This window comes from Nesoenas mayeri, assembly GCF_963082525.1.
Source record: "Nesoenas mayeri genome assembly, chromosome: 6".
Lineage (NCBI taxonomy): Eukaryota > Metazoa > Chordata > Aves > Columbiformes > Columbidae > Nesoenas > Nesoenas mayeri.
In genome coordinates, this window is record NC_137545.1 from 33,853,757 (window position 1) to 33,865,745 (window position 11,989).

Consider the following 11,989-nt stretch of genomic DNA (forward strand, 5'->3'; position numbering starts at 1 on the left):
CCACCAAAAACAGACTGCAGGAAGCAAACACCAACTGGAAACAAGAGCCAAAATTGCAGTTGCCTTAATCTTCATGAGGCAGCCTTATAAGAAATCCTCTTGATCTTGCTGAACTGATTTCAAAATGTATAATAGATTAGGAGTAGGGTAGTGGGGGGTGTGAGACTAGGCTAACCTTAGTGTGTACTGCAGAACTGGACCTAAGTCAGTTTGGGCTGAAGTCACTGCAAGCCTGCTTCGGGCTAGCAGACAGATTTTGCACACCCCGTATGCCCAGGTCTGCTGTGATCTTGGTGGGGACTTTGCCTGTGCAGGACATGCAATACCAGGCCCCAGTCCCTGCTGGATTGGCTCCGTGGTGGTCTGGCTTAGGCAGACTCTCATCATGTGGTAGTGCTCAGACCAAAATCCCCCGTTAATCCCTGGGCTTTCTGCTGTGTCAAGTCAGTGTGCAGTACCTTTCAGAGGTACGATTAAGGCAATGAATTCATTGGAGCATAGAGCTGGTTCTGACTAAGCACAATGGGACTACGATGGGTTTTTTAAAAGTATTTTATACACACTGTACATAAATCTTTTGCAAAACCTGTGCATTGAGAAAAGGCTGTGTCCAATTTTTGCAGTATCTGTAAACTAGATGATGATGACAAAGACGATTCTTTTCTATCACAGGTTTTCAGTATACATAGATTGTATAATATATATAAATATATATATATATAAAGGATCTTGTTCCATTTCTAGCTTCAGAATTGCTTGGCCCAAAGTCCATCTAAGCCTTTCCGAGTACAGTAGGAGTGGTGAGTTCACCTTTGTGCTTACAGCTTGAAAATAATTTTCAGTGTTTAAAGTATGTCATTTGTTTCATTTCCAAACTTGTAAATATCTCTCAGCCACTGTTAGCACCTCATCACCAAAGCATTTGTGAGGATATTTTTATGTCCAAAGCCTAATTTGTAATAAAATAAAAAATATTCACAATTAAATAATTTCTCTCTTGCAAGCCAAGTTGCAACATCATCACATTGATGTTACAGTTACAGAGCCAGCCTTAAGTACAACCAAGGCAGGGAGCCTGCAGTGACAAAACAGGAGTTCATAGGCTGGCCAAATCCTCCTCTCTAGCAGTGGGACTGGGAGGGGAAACACTTCCCCAACTGCTCTTTTTGACCCTGGCGTGCAAGGACTTTGTCTGGGTGCTGAGTGCCGTTGCTGTGTCTGCAATGGGAAATGTCGGTTGTTACTAAAGGTTTTCCTGAGGAAAAGGGCTTGATCTGACCATGTGTGCTCAGCAGAGACTCTCTTGTAAGGGCAAGAGTCAGATTTAATTCACTCGCTGAGTAACTGCACTGTAAGCCTGCAATACATCTGCAGGAGCAAAAGCTGTCTCTGCCAGCAGGTGGTAGAGATATTCTGCAAGTACTGTTAAATTCTCAGGGCTCTGCCAGCCCTTTTTTGATCCACCTCTAAGCTCAGTTTCACAGCATGCTGGTAGGAGACCTGGCCCTTCTCTTTGTGCTTGCTCTCACTATGCTGGAGTCGTCAGTATTCTCCTAGTGGAGAAGAAAGGAGGCATAGCAAAACCAAAACAAAACAAAAAAACCAAACAAATAAACAAAACGACACAACGTTCAGCACTGCGTGTGTGTGATACAAGAACAGACCTCGAGGTTGGGAAGCCACAGTCAGAAGGGTGAGCCTGGGTACCCGCGCAGGGTCAGAAGTGGTGTAGGAGGCCACGTGCCAATGGAGAGACAACTAATACAAGGGGAAGTTGCGGAAAGGCTTGAACAAGAGCGTGTTCACAAAAGGCTAAACCTTCTGATCAGGTAGAACCTATCTCAGTTCCCTTCTGCAGTGCAGCAGCTGATGTTCTTAAGCAATCCAGCAGCACCTCTTAGACAAAGACCAGATTCTCATCCTGAGCAAGAGTGCAAGGTATGGCAATTCTTAGCAACTGAAATGCCTTCAAACAATAGTCATCAATGGTTATCTTTAGTTAGCACCGGCCTCAGGTACTTTCTCCCTACAGGACTGTTTGTACTTCTTCCTATTTGTCAAAGCTGGCTCTTGGTGCTGTTATCGTGCTGCCCTTAACAAAAAATGTTTATAGAAGTGTGGTTTACAAAACCCACAACTTTTATGACGCCTGTGGGTACAGTTTAAGCCACAGTTTTTCTGCTTGGCATTAAAACAAACAACTTCTCATATTTCACATGAAAGCTGCAGTTATTTATCATTTTATTTTCCTGCCTCCTGCATTCGCATCTCAAACTGCAAGAGCAGACACTTTGGAAGCACAGAGGGGGAAAGCTGGCTTGTTTAAGGGAATATTTAAGTGTCCAATTGCTATTAAATAACAGACAAAAACCCCAACAGGCTGAAAGAGGAGACACGTTTAGGTATTGGTGCTCGGATGCAAAAAAGTGATTCTTCTTCAAGGGAGAGCTGTGAACTCTGAGGGTGTTGAACTCTGACGATTTTTGAATGTCATGAGGTTGCTTTCCATTACGGTTCTGCTTTTTCCCATATTCATGTTAGAGAGCTCCTCTTCCTGGGCACTGCTCTTTTTACAGCCCATTCAGGAAAAACTGGAACCTGTAACTACTTCCAGATATGTTCGTGATTATGAACTGTTCTTGCATTTTATCTCAAAGATTTATTTTGCCTGCATAATACCAAGTTGACATGAAATGCTGCAGTATGATAAATACAGAGGAAATATTCTGGACTTGCTTTCTTGAGGTCTTTTCCAGCCAATCTGTGGCCTCTCTGCAGATCCAACGGGTCCTGTAACTGTTGTAAACTGTAACTCTCTTGTAAAGAGGTTACAGGAGCTCAGTAAGGAGGCCTGGAGCAAGCCCACTGAGTAAGAAGTATCAGAGCCAACCCGCCTTTGCAGTATTCTGCAACTACTGGATTTTTTGTGTGTGAAATATTGCCGGTAACAAACATGGGGAAACACGGTTTCCCATCACGCTCTGTTAGGCCTTTGCAAATCTCCCTGGAGAGCAGCTGACTCCGAGGGGAAGATTTCCACCTGCAGCTTTACCACTCAGGGTATTCCCAAGGCAGCCGAGGGAAGGTGTGATGGCAGCTGCACCGTCTGGCTTCTGCAGAAACTTCTTCAGACCAACAGAAATACTATAATAGTAATGGAGCAGCCCAAGCTGGGTGCAGACTGGCACTACACACAGAGCCACCACCTCCAGGCATCTACACGTGTTACTACAGGGGTGTCACACAGCCAGTTTGGGGCTCTAAACTTCAATATTTTAAAGCAATGCAGGCTTTAAAATTTATAAAACTGCCCTCTTCCTACTTGTACCAACAAGTCTTGTTTAGTCTTGCTGCTTTTTTGTTTAAAATTAACTTTTTTCAGTAACATTTAGCTTTAGAAGCATCTTATCTTTAAAGTTGGTTAATGCCGAGATAAAGTCCGTCCCCTCAACTGGCCTATACAAGTTCTATGGCTTCAGTGGAGTTCATTAGCATTTCCAACAGTGTTACTGGGCCTTTGTTACGAATATCATAAATAAAGGCTGAATACAGAACTGCACATAATGACCTGACTATATGAAATCATACTTTAATACCCTTGCAATGAGGGGACTGCATCAAGTGACCCAGGATAATATAAACTTCAAAGACTGGTCTGTATATACAAAGGTCTAACAGATAATTAATCCACACATGGGCTAACCACCTGGTTTGTGTTTCTGTTCCTTTCACTGCAGAGGTAGATTCTCCTCTAAAACAGGGCTTGGATTTTTTTTCCAGCTCATTCTTTCACGTCCCATCAGAAAATGGTGCTTTCCCAAGGAAACAAAATAAAAATCCCATTTTACTAGGCTGACTGCACACTGCCATCAAGTGATGAATTCTTGTTCTGGGATCTGTATAGTGGTGAGTGTTACCATAGCGTCAGGATACTGATTATTCACTGTAACTGTAGTCTCTATTATGGAACTAGTGAAAAAACAACATCTTCTCAAGCCATATTTCACCTTCATGTCCAACTTCTGATGCTGGTGCTTTTACTTCTCTTTCTACCAAACTGTTCAGCCTTGCTCTGCAACTGAGGTCAATTTGCTGATAACTTTTGAAAGGCAAATGTAATAGGAAATGCAAAAAAAAAAAAAAAATTAAATCTTATACTTACTCACTGAGATGAGAGCAAACAGTTGGAATATATTGATGCTTTTCAATCTTTGCAACAAACAATTGAAGGAGGAAAAAAGAAACAGTATTGTTAACAGCTCAGCATTTTCAAGGTGCAAAGTAATTCCACAGCCTTAACTATTTCAGTGTATTGCTGGTCTGCCTTAAATGTGTCTTCAGTTTTATTGTGAATTTCATTTTGTATGCACACAATGTTGTTTTGTAAAGGTAAGTTTGTAAATATTTCCTTTGTAAGTCTAATCACCCATGTGTACTGTTGTGAGGTGACTACTTGCTGTCCCATGTCGTTATTACTGTACTGCAGTATATATGATCATCTACGGATGTAGCTTCAAACTGTACATTTTCTGTCCTTACATTCCTATAAATAGAATATACTAATGATTCCGTTTCTGGGCTTTTTTGATTAAATACATTTGTTGATAGAAGACCGGGTCAGTCTTATTTCACATGTGTGCCTATTTTTCTATGGCCTGGAAGACTCAGAGCTCACTGGTTACTTTACTGAGCTCATCTTTTTTGGAGGGATGTTAGTGTAGGAAACCATTACCTTGCAAATACAACAGGCCCAGGCAGGATCTGTCAGCAAAGCATATTTTAACAACAATTTTGCAAGATCGGGTGTTATACCTAAAGGTAGGCACACATAACAGGGCAAAAAGCCCCTGCTTATATTCCCCCAAATCCCGGCTGCAATTTCCCTCCCCTGTTGCCCACTGGTTGGTACTGCAGGGTTTACAGACTACCCAATGCCTGCCTCAGCTTACCTGTCTCATTCACCCAATTCTAATAACTGCCTTCCCCTTATAGACGTATTTAAAATAGGGATTCCTGGTTCTCTGGCTACCCTTCCCTCTAGCTTAACTTTTTAAATACAGTAATCAGTTTGCATTCTGGGATTAAGGGAGTGGAGTATCTCTCGTAGGAGGAAAGGCTGGGGGAGCTGGGTGTCTTTAGTTTGGAGGAGACTGAGGGGTGACCTCATTAATGTTTATAAATATGTAAAGGGTGAGTGTGACCAGGATAGAGGACAGAGTCAGGCTCTTTTCAGTGACAACCAATGACAGGACAAGGGGTAATGGGTGCAAACTGGAACATGAGAGGTTCCACTTAGATGTGAGAAGAAACTTCTCAGTGAGGGTGACAGACACTGGAACAGGCTGCCCAGAGAGGTTGTGCAGTCTGCTTCTCTGGAGATATTCAAAACTTGCCTGGACACGTCCCTGTGTAACCTCATCTGGGTGTTCCTGCTCTGGCAGAGGGATTGGACTGGGTGATCTTTCAAGGTCCTTACAATCCCTAACATTCTGTGATTAGTTCAAAAAGACTTTGTTTTACATTAAAGATTCATAGACCCCCAGCTGGGGTCAGGTGCCAGGTCCTCAGTTTTATAAAAACAATGTTCCTCTTTCCACGGCTCCTTACAACAGGAGACCAGAGCAAGGGCCTATCGCGCCGGCCAACTCAGCCTGGCACACATCAACCCCGGAAACAAGCGGCATTTCAGGAGTCACCCCAGCGGATGCAGAGGGGGCCGGTCCCCGCCTGGATCGGCCGCGCTGAAGCCGGGTGTCCCCTCACACGGGAGGTCCCCTCACACGGGAGGTCCCCTCACACGGGACGTCCCTTCACCGGCCCCTCCCCGCGCCCCTCCCGCGCATGCGCCCAGCGCTGCCTCGTCATCTCGCGGCGCCGGAGCGGCACGCGGGCTGGGGCCAATGGCGGCGACACAGGCGGCGTTGGCGTTGCGCGAGGCGGGCGGGCTGCGCTTCGGCGACTTCGTGCTGAAGAGCGGCCGCGCGTCCCCCGTGTACATCGACCTGCGCGGCCTGGTCTCGCACCCGCGGCTCCTCCGCCAGGTGCGGGGAGGGGCGAGGGGCCGGACCCTGGCCCTGACTGCAGAGCGCCCGTCGGTGCCTCAGGGTGCCCGTCGGTGCCTCAGGGTGCCCGTCCGTGCCGGCACCCCAGGGCTCTCGGGTGTCTCTCAGCGGGGTAGAGGGTCTGTTTTAGGTAACGGGGGGAGGGGGAGACACGGGAGCGCTGCCGGGGCCTCCCCACAGAGCCCTGCCTGGGGCCGCTGGGTATGGACGTCAGGTTGGCTGTTTGCTGCAGGGACGGCGATGGCACGTCGAGAGAGGATTTAATGCATTTGCATTGTTACTCCTGGTAATGCACGGGATTAGTCGCGTTCACGCCAGCCTGACCTTTAAAAAATGTTTGGTTTTCAGGTTGCAGATCTTCTGTTCCAAGCAGCCAAAGATGCTGGTCTCCATTACGACTGCGTGTGCGGCGTTCCTTACACGGCGCTGCCCCTGGCCACGATTATCTGCTCTGAAAATCAGATTCCAATGCTTATACGGAGGAAGGAAGCAAAAGACTATGGTAAAACTTTAAAATCAAGAATTTGTGTCGACTTGTTGTCTTGCTTGGGAAACGACTTCATGATTCTTTGGTTCCTTTGTAATGTGCAGCATCTCCATTCCAGTTTAAGGCTACCACTCCAAAAAGCAGCCCCTTTTTCCCCTAAAAGTGCCTCCCACAGCATCCCAGGCTGGTCAGGCTGTCCCAGCTGGTTGCAGCTTGAACCCTACTGTAGTAGATTTGGAGATTCTTGAGGGGGATTTTTGTTTCTTTGTGTTCATTTGTGGGGTTTTGTTTGTTTCTTTTTTTCAGCAGTGTCTTTTTTTTCTTGGCACCATTACCATGGTTCTGGGTTACTGGCCTCTCCAGAAACTAAGATTGATAACTCAGTTTCTCTGATGTGCTCAGACCAGTGCTACATTTTGCCCCAAACAGGTTTTTTCACATATCAGCTCTTAAGAGGAACCCTTCCAGTCTCATCTTCTTTACCTCTCAAACCCCTTTTTTTGTCATGTCCTATAGTCCTGTAATCACTTCGCAAGGTGAACCATGTGAGAAGCAGCAAATTCTCTACCCAATGAACCGTTTATTTGATTCTGATAAGGAAAGAGAGAGAGAAGACTGTAGTGTTAACCTGTTGTAGCAACTGGATTTATACATGTGGTGAAAGCTATACTCTTCCAACAGTATGTAATTATTCCTATGTTACTCCCATGTTAGTCAGTGTGCCACTCATTAAAACATTTGCTGTTCCTTCTTGTGAAGTCAATTGTGACAGCAATTAACTGCCTGGCACGAGGTCTCCAGTGTCACATGGATTGCAAGGCTGTAGGTGCCCCCCTTCTCTGGGCCGTCGTGGTCTAAGCACCGCACTGGCTGCATAATGTTCTCCTACAGCTCGCTGCTTCCTGGGAAGGCTGGGCATCCTTTGTTGTTGCCCCCCAGGAGGCCTTTCATGGACATGTGCCTGTTGTTGGTTAGGGCAAAGGCATTTGGAGCTTTACTCCTTCTAATTGTTCCAGCAGGCATATTAACTGCTGAATAATGCTTGTGGAAAATAGGAAATATGCTGAGGAGTACCAGTAACTCAGCTGCTTTAAAGATGTTTCAAAGAACTGGGGAAAATAGTTTTGTAATACTGAGAATTCAGTTCATGGCAATAATAAACTTCTGTAATCATTGAAAGATTTAAATTTGTGCAGTTAACAATATGTCAGTTTTGTTAATGCAATGTAACTTCTGGAAATATAAGGAAGGATTGTATTAACTTGGAAAAGTAACAGTATCAATTGAATTACAAATCAGTGTCTGACCTGTGGTAAGAGCTATTATAACTGTTATCAGGTAATAACTAAACGAATTACCTCTCCATACTGACAGTGAATGTGAAATTCCTATTAAAGTCCAATTCCATTGGATGTCAGCATATGCAACAGCATATGCTTGTATGTGGAACAAGTATGATCTTTACATTAGCATAGCAAGTTAAAGTTTTGATACTGTAAGTTCTTTTTTTTTGCCGGGGGAGGGGGGGGGCGGTCTTTTAAACTTTCTTCTGTTCATTGGAGTGTTTGCCTTTTATTTTTAAGGTACTAAGCGGCTAGTAGAAGGCACCATTAATCCAGGAGAGACGTGCTTGATCATTGAAGACGTGGTAACAAGTGGATCTAGTGTACTGGAAACTGCAGAAGTCCTTCAGAAAGAAGGGTTGAGAGTCACAGATGCAGTTGTGCTGTTGGACAGGGAGCAGGGCGGGAAGGCCAGGTTAGAGGAACGTGGAATTCGCCTGCACTCTGTGTGCACATTGTCTGGGGTGTTGGAGATTCTCCAGCAGCAGGGAGAAGTGGCTGTTGAGATGGTTGAAAAGGTGAAGAAGTTCATTGAAGGAAACATGTTCGAGCCAGTGGCTCAGAATGGTCCTGCGCCTGTGAAGAGACCGTGTAAAGAGCTGAGCTTCCGCGCTCGTGCTGAGCTACCGGGGATGCATCCTACTGCAGCCCGGCTTCTCACGCTCATGGAAAAGAAGCAAACAAACTTGTGCCTTTCTGCGGATGTCACCAGCTCCAAAGAGCTGCTGCAGTTGGCTGCCACCCTGGGTCCCAATATTTGTGTCCTGAAGACTCATATAGACATCCTGAGTGATTTCACCCCAGAGGTAGTAAAAGAGTTGAGAAAACTTGCAGATCAACATGAGTTCTTGATTTTTGAAGACAGGAAATTTGCAGACATTGGAAACACAGTGAAACATCAATATGAAGGTGATTACCATCATCCTTGATTTACCATAACTTTGCTGCCACTGTGTGTAACTGCAGTGCTGGCACAGGTTGCCAGGAGAGATTGTGAAATCTCCAGAATGGGAAAAGACTCAAGGGGACAAGTTTCTGAGCAACTCGATCTAGCTTTGAAGTGCTGAGAGGGCATGACCTCCAGAGGTCCCTTCCAACCTAAACCTTTTTCTGAATCTATGGTTGTGCTCAGTAAGTACTTCTGAGTAGTTATTTGCTGTGAGAAAACACAGCATGGCTTCTGAAGGCAGCCTGCTGTCATGTGTCTGTGTGCTCATTATGGTTTTCATTTGCTATTGCATCTGCAATTGTAGAACTGTTTTTCTGATTGTGTGTCCTGTATGATCTGCACACTGTATTGCAAGGTAGTACCTGTGACAGTGGATTTTTAGGTTACAATTAATGCCTCAATTAATATTAAAGGTGAAATACTAAGAAGTCTTTGTGAAAAGTAAAACTGAGCAGTTACTCTTTGTGGTTAGGCAGCAGTCAGGACTGATGAGACTGAACTTGTAACTGTCAAGCTTCAGTAGTAAACCTGTCTTTTAAAGTGTGAATGATTTAGCGTGCAGCTTGTTTTGTTTGACTTTTGTTTCCTGTTTGAAACATTGCTAATGACATTTCGCCTGTGTCGTCTTATCCATGTTCTCAGGTGGTCTCTTCAAAATCGCATCCTGGTCAGATATCGTTAATGCCCACGCGGTTCCAGGCTCTGGAGTTGTGAAAGGTCTGAAGGAGGTGGGTCTGCCGCTGCGACGTGGCTGTCTGCTGGTTGCTGAGATGAGTTCCCAAGGATCGCTTGCAACGGGTGAATACACCAAAGCTGCAGTAAGTAGGCAGTCTTGTTTTAAGTTGAAAGTTTGTAAAGTGTTGTGAGGGGGAGGTTTTGTGCGCTTCTAATATTTGCACTTCCAAAGGTCTCTCCAGCACCAGCTGTTAATTTTTTTTTTCCTCCTGTGGAAACTCAGAAATCTGACAGTGTGATGTTTAAAGGTTGCAGCTGTAGGCTGGTAGTGTAAGGTAATTGGAGTCCACACTGTAAGTTTCTAGTAAACATGCTAAGTTTGCTATTTATTACTTAATAATTAGTTTATTTGCCACTTATTAGAAATGTATTACTTCAAAAAATAGTTTAAGTTTATTCATTGTATTATAACGTAATAAACCCCATAACATTTGTGTTCCTGGCTGCAACCATAGCTAGATCAATAGGGGGTGAGTCAGCTCTAAGTGACTTTATATTGGTAAAGTTAGGATTTGTTAGCCCAGATGTTTCATACGCCTGCCTTGTACAGCTCAATGTGTCAATGGGTGGACCAGAAACAAATTGCTGGTCAAGCTTAATTTCAGGTATGTCACTTGTAACTCTTTACTGATCTTCTTCAGGTACAGATGGCTGAAGATAACTCAGATTTTGTTTTTGGATTCATATCTGGATCTAGAGTTGGTAATAAACCTGAATTTCTTCACTTAACTCCAGGGGTGCAGCTGCAAGCTGGAGGTAACTTTTTCTGAAATATTGATTCTGTTTGTACATGCAGTAAGTGATACAGCCTTCAGTGAAAAAGTGGCTTCTGAAGAGGGTTTGGTTGTTGATTCTCTGGTGGGAGGAGTCTATTTTTGCTGGTTTGGGCTGCTTTCTGTATTTCTGGGTATGCTGACCCCTTTCCTGGGAACTCTGAAAGGCAACCAGCAGCCTCTGCAGCTTTGTTAGATCTTGTTCTGAGGTCTGCACATAAAATACAGTCTGAAAAATGTGAAATTGTTTAGATTGGTGTTTGGTTAAATGTACAGCTACTCAGTAGGATTTAAAAAAAAAAAAGGCTTTTAACAAAACAGAAGTCTAACACTGTTGGTACTGATATAGATGCAATATCAATGAATTGGAAGTCTTATACTGACAAAACAGGTGATCAGGTTGGGAAGTTGTCTTTCACTGCAGCACTTAATTCTTGAGAAATCGCAAGCTTTACTTGAATGTTTGGGGGTTTTGCCTGTTATATGAAGGCTAAGGCTTATTTCAGTAATCCTGATCAGTGCTGCTTTGAGTAACTGTTCCATCTATTGTAACTGCTAAACCATGAAAAAAGGGGGATGTGCTCTGCCAAATCTGATCTGTGTAATAGGTAGGGAGTTTGTTAGTTGGAGAAAGTTTCTAGTTATGTCCGTGGATTGTTAGGGTGAGAGCTGGAACAGCATACCTGTTCTCTCTTCCAGCACCTCTCTGAAGGTTTTGAGTAGATATAATTGTGTAAGAACTGAAAAAATAAAAAGGTGTCTCTGTTTCAGGCGATAACCTTGGACAGAAGTACCTAACCCCCAAGGAAGTTATTAGTGAAAAAGGTTCAGACATCATTATTGTGGGACGTGGCATCTTGTCAGCTTCAGACCCTCTTCAAGAAGCGGAGAAGTACAGGAAGGCAGCTTGGGAGAGCTATGTAAGCAGGCTTGGTGCTCAAGCAGAAAATTGAAAGCAGGGCCATTTTCCTCATCGATATGCGAAGCTGATGGAGCTGCAGTCATCATGAGGCTTGCAGTTAAATACATAGACACTCCAGCCAGTGGAAAACTGCCCTTTTGGAGAAAAATCTGTTACCAGCTAAATTATTTTTAGTTGCACACATGCAGATGAAGTTGTACATGCCATGGTTGTTTTTTTAATATTTGAATGTATGAAACCAAAACTCGATGCCCAGTTTTTAGCCTTAATAGCTTTTCTCTGCTGAAAAATGTTGAGTTAAACATTCCAAGGACACTTCATTTGCTGTTGTTGCTTTTGTTTCTCCTTCCCATCCTCACATTCTGTCTGTGGAAACAGCATTTTACTGTTTTTAATAAACTTCACCTGCAGACCAGCCCTGCCACCCTGCTCTCACAGGAGTATTCAGCTCTGCCATTTCCAAGGAACAAGTACAGAAATTAATCCCACACTGTGAAATTGAATAATGCATTGTTTAATAAATACTTTTGCTACTGTTTTCCTTTTGATTTGATCTACAAGTTGTCTTTCTGCAGTGGTGTGAAATACTGTTTTCAGAACCCCAGTTTTGTAGAAATAAGTCATTCTAGTGTGTCTGACTTATGCTTCTGCTTACAGGAGCTACAAAGAATTTGTCAGACCAACTAGTTATTGTGCACTTAATTACAGCGGAGCCATT

The 11,989-nt window shown here is 43.9% G+C and overlaps 1 protein-coding gene across 1 annotated transcript; it reads left to right on the top strand.

The window, feature by feature from the left end:
• Nucleotides 1-5,899: 5,899 nt before the first annotated feature.
• UMPS (uridine monophosphate synthetase) lies at nucleotides 5,900-11,754 on the top strand. The gene is made up of 6 exons (XM_080347254.1): nucleotides 5,900-6,041; nucleotides 6,411-6,564; nucleotides 8,133-8,801; nucleotides 9,484-9,659; nucleotides 10,218-10,332; nucleotides 11,121-11,754. Exons 1-6 carry the CDS (start codon nucleotides 5,901-5,903, stop codon nucleotides 11,300-11,302), a joined length of 1,437 nt encoding a protein of 478 aa, XP_080203380.1. The 5' UTR covers nucleotide 5,900; the 3' UTR covers nucleotides 11,303-11,754.
• The last annotated feature ends 235 nt before the right edge of the window (nucleotides 11,755-11,989 follow it).